Below are 19,304 nucleotides of genomic sequence, written 5' to 3'. Positions count from 1 at the left end.
CCCCCCCCCCCCCCAGCAGATCCTCTCCACCTCTCCCCCAGGGGATCTGATCCCCTCTTCCCCACCCCAAGGGGTCTGATCCCCTCTTCCCCCCTCAGGGGATCTGATCCCCTCTTTCCTCCCTCAGGGGATCTGATCCCCTCTTTCCTCCCTCAGGGGATCTGATCCCCTCTTTCCTCCACCACCGCCCCCCCCCCCCCGCAACAAGGGGATCTGATCCTCTCTCTCTCCCCGGGGTCTGATCCTCTCTCCCCGGGGGTCTGATCCTCTCTCTCTCTCTCTCTCTCCCCGGGGTCTGATCCTCTCTCCCCGGGGGTCTGATCCCCTCTCTCTCTCCCCGGGGTCTGATCCTCTCTCTCTCTCTCTCTCCCCGGGGTCTGATCCTCTCTCCCCGGGGGTCTGATCCCCTCTCTCTCTCTCTCTCCCCGGGGTCTGATCCTCTCTCTCTCTCTCTCTCCCCGGGGTCTGATCCTCTCTCCCCGGGGGTCTGATCCCCTCTCTCTCTCTCTCTCCCCGGGGTCTGATCCTCTCTCTCTCTCTCTCTCCCCGGGGTCTGATCCTCTCTCCCCGGGGGTCTGATCCCCTCTCTCTCTCTCTCTCCCCGGGGTCTGCTCCTCTCTCCCCGGGGGCTCTGATCCTCTCTCCCCGGGGGTCTGATCCCCTCTCTCTCTCTCTCTCCCCGGGGGCTCTGATCCTCTCTCCCCGGGGGCTCTGATCCTCTCTCCCCGGGGGCTCTGATCCTCTCTCCCCGGGGGCTCTGATCCTCTCTCCCCGGGGGCTCTGATCCTCTCTCCCCGGGGGCTCTGATCCTCTCTCCCCGGGGGCTCTGATCCTCTCTCCCCGGGGGCTCTGATCCTCTCTCTCTCCCTGGGGGCTCTGATCCTCTCTCCCCGGGGGCTCTGATCCTCTCTCTCTCCCTGGGGGCTCTGATCCTCTCTCCCCGGGGGCTCTGATCCTCTCTCCCCGGGGGCTCTGATCCTCTCTCTCTATCCCCGGGGGCTCTGATCCTCTCCCCCCGGGGGCTCTGATCCTCTCTCCCCGGGGGCTCTGATCCTCTCTCCCCGGGGGCTCTGATCCTCTCCCTGGGGGCTCTGATCCTCTCTCCCCGGGGGCTCTGATCCTCTCTCCCCGGGGGCTCTGATCCTCTCTCCCCGGGGGCTCTGATCCTCTCTCCCCGGGGCTCTGATCCTCTCTCTCTCTCCCCGGGGGCTCTGATCCTCTCCCCCCGGGGGCTCTGATCCTCTCTCCCCGGGGGCTCTGATCCTCTCTCCCCGGGGGCTCTGATCCTCTCTCCCCGGGGCTCTGATCCTCTCTCTCTCTCCCCGGGGGCTCTGATCCTCTCTCCCCCCGGGGCTCTGATCCTCTCTCCCCGGGGGTCTGATCCCCTCTCTCTCTCTCTCTCCCCGGGGTCTGATCCTCTCTCCCCGGGGGTCTGATCCCCTCTCTCTCTCTCTCTCCCCGGGGTCTGATCCTCTCTCCCCGGGGGTCTGATCCTCTCTCTCTCTCCCCGGGGGCTCTGATCCTCTCTCCCCGGGGGCTCTGATCCTCTCTCCCCGGGGGCTCTGATCCTCTCTCTCTCTCCCCGGGGGTCTGATCCTCTCTCCCCGGGGGCTCTGATCCTCTCTCCCCGGGGGCTCTGATCCTCTCTCCCCGGGGGCTCTGATCCTCTCTCCCCGGGGGCTCTGATCCTCTCTCCCCGGAGGCTCTGATCCTCTCTCCCCGGGGGCTCTGATCCTCTCTCTCTCCCCGGGGGCTCTGATCCTCTCTCCCCGGGGGCTCTGATCCTCTCTCTCTCCCCGGGGGCTCTGATCCTCTCTCCCCGGGGGTCTGATCCTCTCTCCCCGGGGGCTCTGATCCTCTCTCCCCGGGGGCTCTGATCCTCTCTCCCCGGGGGCTCTGATCCTCTCTCCCCGGGGGCTCTGATCCTCTCTCCCCGGGGGCTCTGATCCTCTCTCCCCGGGGGCTCTGATCCTCTCTCTCTCTCTCTCTCTCCCCGGGGGCTCTGATCCTCTCTCCCCGGGGGCTCTGATCCTCTCTCCCCGGGGGCTCTGATCCTCTCTCCCCGGGGGCTCTGATCCTCTCTCCCCGGGGGCTCTTATCCTCTCTCCCCGGGGGCTCTGATCCTCTCTCCCCGGGGGCTCTGATCCTCTCTCCCCGGGGGCTCTGATCCTCTCTCCCCGGGGGCTCTGATCCTCTCTCCCCGGGGCTCTGAGCCTCTCTCCAGTCTCTCACCATCGTCGAGCCACCAGATTGGGTCGATGTCGCCGCCGCCGCCGCAGCCGCCTTTGGCGGTCATCTTCCGCGGGTCGGGTCGGGTGGAGTCGGTGCAGAGTGTGAGGGCCTGGCGGCGGGCCCCGCTCCCTCTCCCGGTCCCGGGCCGCTCTCCCCGGGCCGGCCTCTCTCTCTCTTTCTCTGGGTTCCCGAAGCTTCTCCCTTCGCCCGGGCCCGCGCGCCTCACACCAGCCCGTCCGCCCGGAAGCGGAAGTGCCCGCCCCCCGCCAGGCGCCGTGCCACTTTCGCCGGCTGCGGCGGCCATCTTTCAGACAGGCGACAACAGCTTGGTTCTCACCCTCTGCACACATACACTGCCTGACCCCCAGGCTCAGCATTCCTGACATTTTCTCTTTTTTCTGGCCTAACCATCTTCAGCTGCTTCATCAATGACCTTCCCTCCAACATAAGGTCAGAAATAGGGGTCTTCGCTGATGACTACACAGTGTTTAGCGCCATTCAGAACTCCTCAGATAATGAAGCAGTCCATGCCCGCATGCAACAAGACCCGGATGACATTCAGGCTTCGGCTGATAAGTGGCAGGTAACATTCACGCCACACAAGTGCCAGGCAATGACTATCTCCAACAAGCGAGAGTCTAACCACCGCCCCTTGACATTCAACAGCATTACCATCGCCAAATCCCCCATCATCAACATCCTGGGGGGTCATCATTGACCAGAAACTTAACTGGACCAGCCACATAAATACTGTAGCAACAAGGGCAGGTCAGAGGCTAGGTATTCTACGGCGAGTGTCTCAGCTCCTGACTCCCCAAATCCTTTCCACCATCTACAAGGCACAAGTCAGGAGTGTGATGGAATACTCTCCACTTGCCTGGATGAGTGCAGCTCCAACAACACTCAAGAAGCTCGACACCATCCAGGACAAAACAGCCCACTTGATTGGCACCCCATCCACCACCTTAAACATTCATAGAAACATAGAATAATAGGAGCAGCAGTCGGCCATTTGGCCCCTCGAGCTGTCATTTAATGAGATCATGGCTGATCATCCAAATTCAGTACCCTGTCCCTGCTTTTTCCCCATATCCCTTGATCCCTTTAGACTTAAGAAATAAATCTAACTCCTTCTTGAATATATTTAATGAATTGGCCTCAACTGCCTTGTGTGGTAGAGAATTCCACAGGTTCACCACTCTCTGGGTGAAGAAATTCCTCCTCATCTCAGTCATAAATGGCTTACCCCTTATCCTTAGACTGTGACCCCTGGTTCTGGACTCCCCGCCATCGGGAACATCCTTCACTCCCTCCACCACTGGCGTACCGTGGATGCAGTCTGTAGCATCTACAAGATGCACTGCAGCAACTCGCCAAGGCATCTTCGACAGCACATCCCAAACTCGTGACCTCTACCACCTAGAAGGACAAGGGCAGCAGACGCATGGGAACACCCCCACCTCCCAAGTTCCCCTCCAAGTCACACATCAGCCTGACTTGGAAATATATCGGCCGTTCCTTCATCGTCGCTGGATCAAAATCCTGGAACTCCCTCCCTAACAGCACTGTGGGAGTACCTTCACCACACGGACTGCAGCGGTTCAAGAAGGCGGCTCACCACCACCTTCTCGAGGGCAATTAGGGATGGGCAATAAATGCCGGCCTTGCCAGCGACACCCACATCCCAGGAGTGAATAAAAAAAAAAGTGTAGTCAAGGTAGCCAGTGGGAGTCAGTGGGCTTGTAGTAGCCCACGAAAGGTCATTGCACAGAAAGAGATCATTCGGAACTTCACTGCCTCTGAAATAAAAAAAATAGGTGCATTCAAAGTCATGATGCATGAACAAATGAGCCAACTTGTGCACAACAACAACTTGCATTTACATAACGACTTTAACAAAGTAAAATGTCCCAAGGCGCTTCACAGGATCGTAAACAGACAAATGTTGACACTGAGGCAAAGAATGTGACAAAATGCTTGGTCAAAGATGTTGGGTTTAAGGAGGGTCTTAAAGGAGGATGGAGAGGCGGATAGACGGAGAGGTGGAGAGCTTTAGGGAGGATTTCAAGGTCCCACAGAAAGCAATGAAGAAGCGCCTATATTTCCTAAGGAGGCTGAGGCTGAAGGGATGTAACCTATCACCCCTGATCCTCTCTAACTTTTACCGCTGCACAATAGAGAGCATCCTGACAAACTGTATCACAGTATGGTATGGCAGCTGTAGCTACTATGACCGGAAAGCCCTGCAGCGGGTAGTCAAAACTGCCCAACGCATTACTGGCACCCGGCTACCGACCATAGAGCACATATACCAGAAACGCTGTTTACGGAGGTCACGGACCATCATCAAAGACCCTACCCACCCCAGCCACAGTCCGTTCGCCCTCCTGCCAACTGGGAGACGCTCCAGATGCATTCGCACCCGAACGACCAGATTTAGGAACAGCTTCTTTCCCAGGGCTGTCATCCTACTGAACTCCACAAATAAACTCTAAAGCCTGCACATCTGCCAACGCACTTTATTATGTTTATGTTTATGTTAATGTATTACAAGCCAAATGAATGTTGAATGTTTAAATGTCTTAAATCTAAATGTACACTCTCGGGAGCCGCAAGCCTACATTTCGTTGTACTGCACTTGTGCACTAACAATGACAATAAAGTTGATTGATTGATTGATTGATTCATGACTTCAGGATGTCCCAAAGCGCTTCACAGCCAATGCGGTACTTTTTGAAGTGTAGTCACTGTTGTAATGTAGGAAACGCGGCAGCTAATTTACACACAGCAAGCTCCCACAAGTAGCTCTGTGATAAATGGCCAGATCATCTGTTTTTAGTGATGTTGGTTGAGGGATAAATATTGGCCCCAGGACACCAGCGCTCCAGCGCGCCCTCAGCACTGCACTGGGAATGTCAGACTAGATTATGGGTTTAATTCCCTGAAGTGGCACTTGACCTCACAATCTTCTGACTTATAAGCAACAGTGCTACTCACTGAGCCAAACAATAGTATCGACAGAAAGAGGACATTAAGGCCATCAATCCAGCACTGATACTTTAAAGAGAGAAAGAAAGAAAGACTTGCATTTCTATAGCACCTTTCCCAACCACAGGAGGTTCCAAAGTTCTTTAAAGCCAATGAAGTACTTTTGAAGTGTAGTCACTGTTGTAATGTAGGAAACGCGGCAGCCAATTTATGCACAGCAAGCTCCCACAAACATAATGACCAGATAATCTGTTTTAGTGATGTTGATTGCAGGAGAACTCCCCTGCTCTTCTTTGAAATAGTGGACGTGGGATCTTTTATGTTGAGCTGAGAGGGCAGATGGGGGCCTCAGTTTAACGTCTCATCTGAAAGGCAGCACCTCCGACATGGCGGCACTCCCTCAGTACTGCCCCTCCAACAGTGCGGTGCTCCCTCAGTACTGTCCCTCCGACAGTGCGGCGCTCCCTCAGTACTGCCCCTCCAACAGTGCAGTGCTCCCTCAGTACTGTCCCTCCGACAGTGCAGCACTCCCTCAGTACTGCCCCTCTGACAGTGCGGCGCTCCCTCAGTACTGCCCCTCCAACAGTGCGGCGCTCCCTCAGTACTGCCCCTCCGACAGTGCAGCACTCCCTCAGTACTGCCCCTCCAACAGTGCAGTGCTCCCTCAGTACTGTCCCTCCGACAGTGCGGCGCTCCCTCAGTACCGCCCCTCTGACAGTGCGGCGCTCCCTCAGTACCGCCCCTCCGACAGTGCGGCGCTCCCTCAGTACCGCCCCTCCGACAGTGCGGCACTCCCTCAGTACTGCCCCTCCAACAGTGCGGTGCTCCCTCAATACTGTCCCTCCGACAGTGCGGCGCTCCCTCAGTACTGCCCCTCCGACAGTGCGGCGCTCCCTCAGTACTGCCCCTCCGACAGTGCGGCGCTCCCTCAGTACCGCCCCTCCGACAGTGCAGCACTCCCTCAGTACTGCCCCTCCGACAGTGCAGCGCTCCCTCAGTACTGTCCCTCCGACAGTGCGGCGCTCCCTCAGTACTGACCCTCCGACAGTGCGGCGCTCCCTCAGTACCGCCCCTCCAACAGTGCGGCGCTCCCTCAGTACCGCCCCTCCGACAGTGCGGCGCTCCCTCAGTACCGCCCCTCCGACAGTGCGGCGCTCCCTCAGTACCGCCCCTCCGACAGTGCGGCGCTCCCTCAGTACCGCCCCTCCGACAGTGCGGCGCTCCCTCAGTACTGCCCCTCTGACAGTGCGGCGCTCCCTCAGTACTGCCCCTCCGACAGTGCGGCGCTCCCTCAGTACCGCCCCTCCGACAGTGCGGCGCTCCCTCAGTACCGCCCCTCCGACAGTGCGGCGCTCCCTCAGTACCGCCCCTCCGACAGTGCGGCGCTCCCTCAGTACTGACCCTCCGACAGTGCGGCGCTCCCTCAGTACTGCACTGGCGTGTCAGCCTAGATTTTTGTGCTCAAGTCTCTGGAGCATGGCTTGAACCCAAAACCTTCTGACTCAGAGGCTAGAGTGCTGCCCACTGAGCCACGACTGACACCATTTTTCCATATGAGCCTCTTAGTCACCATATCCTTTGAGATTTCTTTTTCATCCCTTGTAAAATAAATTTGGGACCCTGCTTCAACCATGGTTTGTAGCGAGACTTCCACCTTCAGTGTAAACATACTTGCCAACTGTTGAAAAGTCTCACGGTCACGCAGTACACTCCATGTCTTTCAGATCGGTAGTGTATGATCTCTTTTGGGTGCCTGGCAATTGTAGCAGCATTTTCTGATGTCAATCAGCACCAGGGACCTCCATCTACCCTCCCACTCCCATCCTCCGTATACAGAGTCAGCTGTGGCTCACTGGTAACATTACAACAGTGACTACACTTCAAAAGTACTTCATTGGCTGTAAAGCCCTGTTGGACGACCTGAAGTCATGAAAGATACTTTATAAATGTAAGTCTATCAGAGGCAGGGGCCAATAGGAGCGGCAAAGAAGTGGAGAGGGGTCTATTAGCCAGTAGGAACATAGGAACATATTTGGTTAACAAAAATCTATCAGTCTCAAATTTAAAATTAACAATTGATCTAGCATCAATTGACATTTGCGGAAGAGAGTTCCAAACTTCTACCACCCTTCGTGTGTAGAAGCGTTTCCTAATTTCACTCCTGAAAGGTCTGGCTCTAATTTTTAGACTCTGTCCCCTAGTCCGAGAATCCCCAACCAGCGGAAATAGTTTCTCTCTGTCCACCCTATCTGTTCCCCTTAATATCCTGAAAACTTCGATCAGATCACCCCTTAATCTTCTAAATTCCAGGGAACACAACCCTAATTTGTGTAATCTCTCCTCGTAGCTTAACCCTTGGAGTCCGGGTATCATTCTGGTAAACCTACGCTGCACTCCCTCCAAGGCCAGTATATCCTTCCTAAGGTGTGATGCACAGAACTGCTCACAGAAGGGGAAGTGCAAAGAGACCTGGGTGTTCTTGTGCACCAGTCGCTGAAGGTAAGCATGCAGGTGCAGCAGGCGGTTAAGAAGGCAAATGGTATGTTGGCCTTCGTAGCGAGAGGGTTTGAGTACAGGAACAAGGATGTCTTGCTACAGTTGTACAGGGCCTTGGTGAGACCACACCTTGAGTATTGTGTGCAGTTTTGGTCGCCTTACCTGAGGAAGGACGTTCTTGCCATGGAAGGAGTGCAGCGAAGATTCACCAGGCTGATACCTGGGATGACAGGAATGACGTATGAGGAGCGATTGTGTCAATTGGGCTTATACTCACTGGAGTTTAGAAGATTGAGAGGGGATCTCATCGAAACCTATAAAATTCTGTCAGGTCTGGACAGACTAGATGCAGAAAGGATGTTTCTGATGGCCGGGGAGTCCAGAACCAGGGGTCATAGTCTAAGGATAAGGGGTAAGCCATTTAGGACTGAAATGAGGAGGAATTTCTTCACCCAGAGAGTGGTGAACCTGTGGAATTCTCGATCACAGAAGGCAGTAGAGGCCAATTCATTAAATATATTCAAGAAGGAGTTGGATATATTTCTTAAGGCTAAAGGGATCAAGGGATATGGGGAGAAAGCAGGGACAGGGTACTGAGTTTGGATGATCAGCCATGATCTCATTGAATGGCAGAGCAGGCTCGAGGGGCCGAATGGCCTACTCCTGCTCCTATCTTCTATTTTTCTGTGTTTCTATGTTTCTATGTGCTCCAGGTGTAGTCTGACCAGGGTTTTGTATATAGACTCAAGTAAGACTGCAGAGGGGACAAGAAGTATGGGGAAGGGGCAGTGGAGACCAGTGAAGGATGGGGGATGGTGATGAAATATAGAAATAATGTACAAATAAAATTGGGGAATGAATGCTTTAAAATGTAGAACTAATACTCGAAAATAGAATTGATGTATGAAAAGGTGGAATTACCCCTGGAATGTAGAATCGATTAGACTGGAGAGATAAAGGGACAGGCTCAGAAGGAACGGTAATTAGGTACAGAAAGAATGTGCTGTGTGATAAGGTAACTGGGTCTCACTGATACGAAGAATGGTATTCATCTCATTAAGAAGCAGCGGCAGCGGCGAGGCTCCGATTTAAAAACAACAAAGAAATCAGAGTGACGTCACAGGAGAGCAGGTAGGTGATTCGTTGGTGAGTATTACAGCTTTTTCTGCTCTCTAAGTTAGGGAAGGGGGTTAAATTAATAGCTGAGAAACTGCAACTTGCTCGTACTTAATAAATTAATACATTAAACTAGATAAAATAATCAAACAATAAAATGTTAATATCGATTGAATAAAAACTTTAATTAATTGATTAATTAATAAAACAAGGTTAGAGATGGCAGGGCAGGTGGTGTATCGTAACTGCAGCATGTGGGAGTCTGTGGAGAGCATCACAATCCCTAGCAACCACATCTGCACTAAGTGTCTAACTCGAGGAACTGGCTCAGGGTTGTTGAGCTGGAGTCCGAGCTGCAGACATTGTGATGCATCAGGGAGGGAGAGAGTTACCTGGACGCTTTGTCCCAGGAGGCAGTCACACCCTTTAGGTTAAATAGTACTTTAGAGTTCGTCAGTGGTCAGGGACAAGAGGGTGTGACTGCGAGTCAGGCAGGTATGGGAACTACAGTGGGGAAAGAGTTAAACTGACATCGCTGGCAGTTTCACTGAATGGTGTAATAAAGACAATAATCTAATAGGCCTTTGCAGTAGTAAGCTTTTTATAAGTTGCTGAACTGGCCGTTGAGATAACCTAAGAATGACATGGCGATTTTGAATGACTGATGACTGCAAACTGTATAACGTGGAACCATAAGAGGCCGAGAGGATGTAAGTTCTGTTCTGGCAGGAAAGTAAAACAATGGGTTGGAAGTAAAGAGGCAGGAAAGGAGGACAATGATTCAGAATTACAACGTTGATGAGACCCCATCTGGCATAAACAAAGGTCATAGGTGCAACAACAGCTTGGGGGGAAATGGACATATACTTTTCAGATAATAAAGGCGGTGTGGCAAAGCCACCAAGGGACTCCTGTATGACTATATAACTGCCTTTAACAGAGTGCTACAGCACCTATGTTTGTTTACTGTTTGTAAATAACCCGTTCTCGGTAAGTTCCAGAACCAGCACGATGACGTCACCACGTTGGTCACGTGACGTCCCGAACGGCGGGAAACGTGATGACGTCATGACGTCAGGCTGGGAGGTTCCCAGGTCAGACCTCGTGAAGCCAGCATTAAGGAAAGACCTGTTGATAGTTTCTCCTGCATTCCATTGTTTGTTCTTTAGTTTACATTAAACTTCGTTTAATTATCGGACTGACTCGACCTCAGTATTTCAGCTAGGGATCTGACGATTCCTACAGCGGTACATCAATGTAACGCGGCATAGGCAACCAATCAGTGAAGATGCATGTGGGCCAAGGTCTAATCAGGTGGCAGGAATGAATTTTGAATGAGCTGGACATGTGTATTGTAATGTATAAAAATGTAGTGTCTGCTGTAACAATTTGGAAAAGTCTGGCTAAGACAGAGCTGACTGTCTCCCCACCGGCGCAATAAAGATAACTTGACTATCGATCTAAAGCCTTGTGTCGAGTGTTGGTTTAAAATACTCCACAACAGAACCCAGAGTGTAGTGATGGAGGAGCCTCAGCCCTAGACCTTGTCCAACAGGTACGAGGTACTTTCTACCTGTATGGATGAGGAAAAGGACTGCAGGGAGGATGGGCAAACTGACCATGGCACCGTGGTACAGGGGGCCATCCAAGTGGGGGGAGAAGGAAGGAGTGTGGTAGTAGTAGGGGTCAGGCAATGACTATCTCCAACAAGCGAGAATCTAACCACCTCCCCTTGACATTCGACAACATTACCATCATCGAATCCCCCACCATCAACATCCTGGGGATCACCAGCCACATAAATACTGTGGCAACAAGAGCAGATCAGAGGCTGGGTATTCTGCGACGGCTGTCTCATCTCCTGACTCCGCAAAGACTTTCCGCCATCTACAAGGCACAAGTAAGGAGTGTGATGGAATACTCTCCACTTGCCTGGATGAGTGCAGCTCCAACAACACTCAAGAAGCTCAACACCATCCAGGACAAAGCAGCCCATTTGATTGGCACCCCATCCACCACCTTAAACATTCACTCCCTCCGCACCGTGGCTGCAATGTGTACCATCTACAAGATGCACTGCAGCAACTCGCCAAGGCTTCTTCAGCAGCACCTCCCAAACCCGCGACCTCTTCCACCTAGGAGGACAAGGGCAGCAGGCGCATGGGAACACCACCACCTCCAAGTTCCCCTCCAAGTCACACACCATCCTGACTTAGAAGTATATTGGCCGTTCCTTCATCGTCGCTGGGTCAAAACCCTGCAACTCCCTCCCTAACAGCGCTGTGGGAGCACCTTCACCACACGGACTGCAGCGGTTCAAGAAGGCGGCTCACCACCACCTTCTCAAGGGGCAACTAGGGATGGGCAATAAATGCTGGCTTTGCCAGTGATGCCCACATCCCATAAGCGAATTTAAAAAAAGTATAGTCAGGATGATAGACACTGTTCTCTGCAGCTGTGAAAGAGAGTCCCGAAGGCTGTGTTGCCTGCCCGGTGCCAGGGTTAAGGATATCTCCTTGCGGCTGGAGAAGAACTTGGAGTGGGAGGGGAGGATCCAGTTATCGTAGTCCATGTAGGAACCAACGACATTGGTAGAACTAGGAATGAGGTTCTGCTGATTAGGGAGGGAGTGCCAGGATTTTGACCCAGCGACGATGAAGGAACGGCGATATACTTCCAAGTCAGGATGGTGTGTGACTTGGAGGGGAACGTGGAGGTGGTGGTGTTCCCACGCGCCTGCTGCCTTTGTCCTTCTAGGTGGTAGAGGTCACGGGTTTGGGAGGTGCTGCCGAAGAAGCCTTGGCAAGTTGCTGCAGTGCATCTTGTAGATGGTACCCACTGCAGCCACGGTGCGCCGGTGCTTTCTTCTGGTGTGTGACTGTACTCGAGTAAATTATCCAGTAATTTCTGCTCCTCCCTTATATGTCGGAGTGTCTCTAGCTCAGACTCCAGCTCACTGACTCTGAGCTGGAATGTCATGAGGCAGAGACATTTGTTGCAGATGTGGCAGTCTGGGACAGTCTCATTGTTCACAAACTCAAACACACTAAAATCCCGACACACTGTCTGGTCTTTATTAATGAATGAATGAATTTATTTTTTGTTATCTGTAGTTTATTTCTTGAACTATGATTAATTACTTCGCTATTTATCAGTTATGAGCGTCTTTAAAAGCAGTTAGAAATTAATCACTTACCTCGTTTTTCTTTGACTTACACTTACTTGCAATAATAAATCCTTACTAAGTCAAGCTTAACACTAACCACTAAAGAGACTAACTACACAAATGTTTTTCGATGCATTTACCGATATACTTATGTTAATTTGCTCTGCTGTGTGTTGATTATGATACTTTATCGGTGTCCTTCGGTGCAATTATTTATTATTTACTGTTGCTCCTTGGTTTAAATTACTGAGTACCTCCTTCCCCCTCAGCATCCAATTCCCAAACTTATAAAATTCTGACAGGATTGGACAGACTAGATGCAGGAAGGATGTTCCCGATGGCGGGGGAGTCCAGAACTAGGGGTCACAGTCTAAGGATAAGGGGTAAGCCATTTAGGACAGAAATGAGGAGAAATTTCTTCACCCAGAGAGTGGTGAACCTGTGGAATTCTCTACCACAGAAGGCAGTGAGGTCAATTCATTAAATCTATTCAAGAAGGAGTTGGATATATTTCTTAAGGCTAAAGGGGTCAAGGGATATGGGGAGAAAACAGGGACAGGGTACTGAATTTGGATGATCAGCCATGATCGCATTGAATGGCGGAGCAGGCTCGAGGGGCCGAATGGCCTACTCCTGCTCCTATCTTCTATGTTTCAATGTTAAACAGAAGCATAAGGGTAATAATCTCTGGATTACTACCTGAGCCACGCGCAAATTGGCATGGGGTCAAGCAGATCAGAGAGTTAAAATGCGTGGCTCAAAGAGTGGTGTGGGAAAATGGGGTTTCAATTCATGGGGCACTGGCACCAGTACTGGGGAAAGAGGGAGCTGTTCCGTCAGGACGGGCTCCACTTAAACCGGGCTGGGACCAGCGTCCTGGCGAATCGAATAACTAGAGCTGTAGATGGGGCTTTAAACTAAAAAAGGGGGAGAGGGGCCAGGTGAGGGGAAATCTAAAGAGAAAGGTCAAGGTAATAGAGCAGTGTAGCAATTTGTGTAAAAATAAGCAGAGTGACGGGAAGGGACAGAGAGTTTAATGGTGTCAAAGCAGGGAATAATGGTAAAAATTTAAATTAAAGGCTCTTTATCTGAATGCATGAAGCATTCGTAACAAGATAGATGAACTAGAGGCACAAATAGAGATAAATGGGTTTGATCTAATAGCCATTACAAAGACCTAGTTGCAAGGTGGTCAAGGCTGGGAACTAAATGTTCCAGGGTACTTGACATTTTAAAAAGACAGGCAGAATGGAAAAGGAGGGGGAGTAGCCCTGATAATAAAAGATGACATAAGGACAGTAGCGAGAAAGGATCTCAGCTCGGAAGATCAGGAAGTAGAATCAGTATGGGTGGAGATAAGGAATAACAAGGGGCAGAAAACACTGGTAGGAGTAGTATATAGGCCTTCTAACAGTAGCTATACCGTTGGACAGAATATTAATCAAGAAATAGTAGGAGCTTGCAACAAAGGTAATGCAATAATCGTGGGGGACTTTAATCTTTATATAGACTGGACAAATCAAATTGGCAAAGGTAGTCTGGAGGACGAGTTCATGGAATGCATTCGGGACAGTTTCCTAGAACACTATGTCATGGAACCAACCAGGGAAAAGGCTATTATAGATCTTGTATTGTGTAATGAGACAGGGTTAATTAGCAATCTCATAGTAAAGGATCCTCTGGGGCAGAGTGATCATAATATGATAGAATTTCACATTAAGTTTGAGAGTGACTTGCCTAAGTCTGAAACTAGAGTCTTAAACTTAAATAAAGCCAATTACATAAGTAAGAGGGGTGTGTTGGCTAAGGTAGATTAGAAAAATAGATTAAAAGGTATAGCGGTAGGTAAGCAGTGGCTAGCATTTAAAAAATATTTCATAATTCTCAACAAAAATACATTCCATTGAGAAACAAAAACTCCACAGGAAAAGTGATCCAACTATGGCTAACTAAAGAAGTTAAGGATAGCATTAGTTTAAAAGAAGAAGCTTATAATGTTGTGAAGAATAGTAGTAGGCCTGAGGATTGGGAGAGTTTCAGAAACCAGCAAAGGATGACCAAAACATTTATAAAAAGGGAAAAAATAGAATATGGGAGAAAAGCAGATTGTAAGAGCTTCTACAAGTATTTAAAAAGGATGAGAGTAGCAAAAGTAAACGTTGGTCCCTTAGAGGCTGAGACAGGAGAAATTATTATGGGGAATAAGGAAATGGCAGAAACGTTAAACAAATATTTTGTATCTGTCTTCACAGTAGAAGACACAAAAAGCATACCAAAAATGGTGGGGAACCAAGGGTCTAATGAGAGTGAGGAACTTAATGTAATTAATATAAGTAGAGAAAAAGTACTAGAGAAACTAATGGGACTAAAAGCCGACAAATCCCCTGGACCTGACGGCCTACATCCTAGGGTTCGAAAAGAGGTGGCTGAAGAGATAGTGGATGCATTGGTTTTGATCTTCCAAAATTCCCCAGATTCTAGAATGGTCCCAGCAGATTGGAAGATCACAAATATAACACCGCTATTCAAGAAAGGAAGGAGAGAGAAAACCGGGAACGACAGGCCAGTTAGCCTAACATCAGTCGTCGGGAAAATGCTGGAATCCATTGTTAAGGAAGTGGTGTCAAGTCACTTAGAAAATCATAACATGATTAGGCAGAGTCAACATGGTTTTAGGAAAGGGAAATCGTGTTTAACCAATTTATTAGAGTTTTTTGAGGATGTGACTAGCAGGGTAGATAAAGGGGAACCAGTGGATGTAGTATATTTGGATTTCCAAAAGGCATTCGATAAGGTGCCACATAAAATATTATTACACAAGATTAGGACTCATGGGGTTGGGGGTAATATAGTAGCATGGATAGAGGATTGGAAAACAGAGAGTAGGGATAAACGGATCTTTTTCAGGTTGGCAGGCTGTAACTAGTGGGGTGCCCCAAGGATCAGTGTTGGGGCCTCAGCTATTTACAATCTATATTAATGACCTAGATGAAGGGACCGAGTGTAATGTATCCAAGTTTGCTGACGATACAAAGCTAGGTGGGACAGTAAGCTGTGAGGAGAACAGAGAGTCTACAAAAGGATATAGATAGACTGAGTGAGTGGGCAGTCAGGTGGCAGATGGAGTATAATGTAGGGAAATATGAGGTTATTCACTTTGGTAGGAAGAATAGAAAAACAGAATATTTTTTAAATGGTGAGAAACTTTCAAATGTTGGTGTTGAGAGAGATTTGGGTGTCCTTGTGCAAGAAACACAGAGAGTTAGCATGCAGGAACAGCAAGCAATAAGGAAGGCAAATGGCATGTTGGCCTTTATTGCAAGGGGGTTGGAGTATAAGAGGAAGGAAGTCTTGCTACAATTGTACAGTTGCTTGGTGAAACCACACCTGGAGTACTGTGCACAGTTTTGGTCTCCTTATCTAAGGAAGGATATACTTGCCTTGGAGGCGGTGCAACGAAGGTTCACTAGATTGATTCCTGGGGTGAGAGGGCTGTCCTATGAGAAGAGATTGTGTAGAATGGGCCGATACTCTCTGGAGTTTAGAAGAATGAGAGGTGATCTCATTGATACATACAAGATTCTGAAGGGGATTGACAGGGTAGATGCTAAGAGGTTGTTTTCCCTGGCTGGAGTGTCTAGATCTAGGCGGCATAGCCTCAGGATAAGGGGTCAGTCTTTTAAGACCGAGATGAGGAAGAATTTCTTCACTCAGAGGGTTGTGAATCTTTAGAATTCACTGTCCCAGAGGGCTGTGATTGCTGAGTCTCTGAGTATATTCAAGGCTGAGATCGATAGATTTTTGTACTCTAGGGGAATCGAGGGATATGGGAATTGGGCGGGAAAGTGGAGTTGAGGTCGATGATCAGCTATGATCTTATTGAATGGCGGAACAGGCTCGAGGGGCCATATGGCCAACTCCTGCTCTTAATTCTTATGTTCTTTCTTATAACTAAACAAGACACAGATTTACGCCAGCTCGTTAGTTTTGCCTGATAAGGACTTATGCTTAACAATTCTGGTTGGTTTAAATCGAGTAAACGTGCCTGGATGAGTGCAGCTCCAACAACACTCAAGAAGCTCGACACCATCCAGGACAAAGCAGCTCACTTGATTGGCACCCTATCCACCACCTTGAACATTCACTCCCTCCACCACCGGTGTACCGTGGCTGCAGTGTGTGTACCATCTACAAGATGCACTGCAGCAACTTGCCAAGGCTTCTTCGGCAGCACCTCCCAAACCCGCGATCTCTACCACCCAGAAGGACAAGGACAGCAGGCGCATGGGAACACCACCACCTCCAAGTTCCCCTCCAAGTCTCCTGACTTGGAAATATATCGCCATTCCTTCATCCTCGTTGGGTCAAAGTCCTGGAACTCCCTCCCTAACAGCACTGTGGGAGCACCTTCACCACACGGACTGCAGCGGCTCAAGAAGGCGGCTCACCACCACCTTCTCGAGGGCAATTAGGGATGGGCAATAAATGCTGGCCTTGCCAGCGACGCCCAACTCCCGTGAATGAATTTAAAAAACGTGGCTGTGATCGCATACACCTGGCACCTGAAAGTTGGAAAGGAGATTTTGAGAAGCTCTGCGAGAGCGTGCGATAGAGAATTGGTCCCAGGTTAGCAGACTATTATCGGCATCTCCAAATCATATAGATTTAATGGATGATCTGTTATTTAATCTGTTGACCTTTTTCAAGGCTTTCCTAAGGTCTGTTTCACTGGAGAATTTCTCACTTACAATAAGCCTATTGAAGAGTATGATATTGTGGAGTGGCTTCAGTCACAGTATTGAACTAAGTTGTGAGCATATACTTTAAAGAGGAGTCTAACTAACTAGTCTGACAATGGTAGTAAGAGAGGAGGAATGCATAGTAGTGAAAGGGGGAATGGATGGTCATGAAAGGTGGAGAGGCTGTTTCTGTGAAAGGAGGGAGTTGATGGTAGTGTAAGGGCGAGTGGATGGTCGTGAATAGGAGAGGGAAGAGGAGGGAAGAGGAGAAAATGAAGGGGAGAGGGTAGTGGATATTGATGGCAATGACGAGGGAGGTGATTGGGTGGCATTAGAAAGAAGGGGGAAATGAAACATACCTTTGTGAATTGCGCGGTGGGGGGTTGGATATTGGGTTGTGACTGTAACTTGGGTACCGCAACAGTCTCTCATGGAAAACCCCCACAATACTTTGAACGTTCCTCTATCACGATCACTGTCTATCAACTACCAACCATCCCCTTAAACCCCTCTCCCCCGCCCACAGCACCCTCACATAGATACATAGATACATAGAAGATAGGAGCAGGAGTAGGCCATTCGGCCCTTCGTGCCTGCTCCGCCATTCGATGAGATCATGGCTGATCCTTTAATTCAGTATCCCGTCCCCGCCTTCTCTCCGTAACCCTTAACCCCTTTTGCCCGTAGAAATATATCTAATTCCCTCTTAAATATATTTAATGCGCTGGCGTACACTGCCCTCTGTGGCAATGAGTTCCACAGGTTCACCACTCTCTGAGTGAAGAAATTCCCCCTCATCTCTGTCCTAAATGGTTTAGCCCTTATCCTTAAATTATGTCCTCTAGTTCGGTTCTCACCCGCCAAGGGAAACATTCCTTCTGCATCCAGTCTGTCTAGACCTGTCAGAATTTTATACACTTCTATGAGGTCCCCTCTCAATCTTCTAAACTCCAGTGTGTACATCCCTAAACTACATAGTCTCTCCTCATAGGTCATTCCCGCCATTCCTGGTATCAGCCTGGTGAATCGCCGCTGCACCCCCTCCATGGCAAGAACATCCTTCCTCAGATGAGGCGACCAAAACTGTACACAGTACTCGAGGTGTGGTCTCACCAGTGCCCTGTACAGCTGCAGCAAGGTATCCCTGTTCCTGTATTCTAACCCTTTTGCTATGAAGGCCAGCATACCGTTTGCCTTCTTGACCGCCTGTTGCACCTGCATGCTCGCCTTCAGTGACTGGTGTACAAGAACACCCAGGTCTCTCTGTACTTCCCCCTCTCCCAATCTATTGCCATTTAAATAATAATTTGCCCTCCCGTTCCTGCACCCAAGGTGGATAACTTCGCACTTGTCCACATTATAGTGCATCTGCCATTTATCCGCCCAATCGCCCAGTCTGTCCAAATCGCTCTGGAGCTTCCTGGTCTCTTCCTCTGAGCCCACCCCCCCTCCTAGTTTAGTGTCGTCTGCAAATTTGGAAATGCTGCATCCGACTCCCTGATCCAGGTCATTAATGTAAATTGTGAACAGCTGGGGGCCCAGGACAGATCCCTGTGGTACCCCACTTGTTACTGCCTGCCATTCAGAAAATGAGCCGTTTATTCCAACTCTCTGTTTTCTATCTGACAGCCAGTTCCCTATCCACGCCAATACTTTCCCCTTTATCCCATGAGCCTCAATTTTCCATGCTAATCTTTTATGTGGGACCTTATCGAAGGCCTTTTGGAAGTCCAGGTACACCACATCTACTGGCTCTCCCCCATCTATTCTACCAGTTACTCCCTCAAAAAATTCCAATAGATTAGTCAAGCACGATTTACCCTTTGTAAATCCATGTTGACTCTGTCCTATCCTGTCCCCATTTGCTAAGTGCTCCGCTATTTCATCCTTAATGATGGACTCCAGCATTTTGCCCACAACTGATGTAAGGCTTACAGGTCTGTAATTACCTGCTTTTTCCCTACCCCCCTTTTTGAATAGTGGGGTAACGTTAGCTACCCTCCAATCCATCGGCACTGTTCCCGAGTCTAATGAATTCTGAAAAATCATCCTTAGTGCATCCGCTATCTCTAGGGCCACCTCCTTCAGTACCCTAGGATGCATGTTATCAGGCCCTGGGGATTTGTCCACCTTCAATCCCTCCAACAATAAGCTCCAGGAGCTCATGGACTTCTTTGTCACTAAGATTGAGACCATCCACTCAGCTACCTCTGCCGCCTCCCTCCCTTCCCCTAGCCCACCAAGCCAAATCTCCCTCAAGGCTCCCCCCTTGCCCTGGCTCTGAACTCGCATCTTACTCTGGTTTCTCTCCGATCTCCCCTCATGCCCTCTCCGAGCTCACCTTGTCCATGAGACCTACCTCCTGCTTCCTCAATCCTATTCCCACAAAACCGCTGACCACCCAACTTCCCTTCCTGGCCCCCATGTTAGCTGATATTGTAAACAGTTCCCTATCCTCAGGTACTGTCCCCCTCTCCCTTTCAAAACCACCGTCATCACACCCCCAACTTCCTCAAAAAACTCACCCTCAATCCCTCCATCCTTACAAACAATGCCTCAGCTCCAAC

General features: G+C 49.9%; 1 protein-coding gene across 1 annotated transcript in view; it reads right to left on the bottom strand.

The window, feature by feature from the left end:
* The window catches only part of LOC147123830 (uncharacterized), a 99,832-nt gene extending 97,361 nt beyond the window's left edge, over positions 1 to 2,471 (bottom strand). Inside the window, exon 1 of the mRNA XM_085976318.1 lies at positions 2,233 to 2,471. Within this exon, the coding sequence (XP_085832444.1) occupies positions 2,233 to 2,296 (64 nt within the window). The 5' untranslated portion in view covers positions 2,297 to 2,471. The remainder of the gene's footprint in view (positions 1 to 2,232) is intronic.
* Between the last annotated feature and the right edge of the window lie 16,833 nt (positions 2,472 to 19,304).

Source organism: Somniosus microcephalus, chromosome 2 (assembly GCF_052327205.1).
Source record: "Somniosus microcephalus isolate GS21.2 chromosome 2, FLI_Smic_1.0, whole genome shotgun sequence".
Classification (NCBI taxonomy): domain Eukaryota; kingdom Metazoa; phylum Chordata; class Chondrichthyes; order Squaliformes; family Somniosidae; genus Somniosus; species Somniosus microcephalus.
The sequence above is the reverse complement of the archived record's forward strand: the minus strand, read 5'-3'. Positions and strand labels throughout refer to the sequence as shown.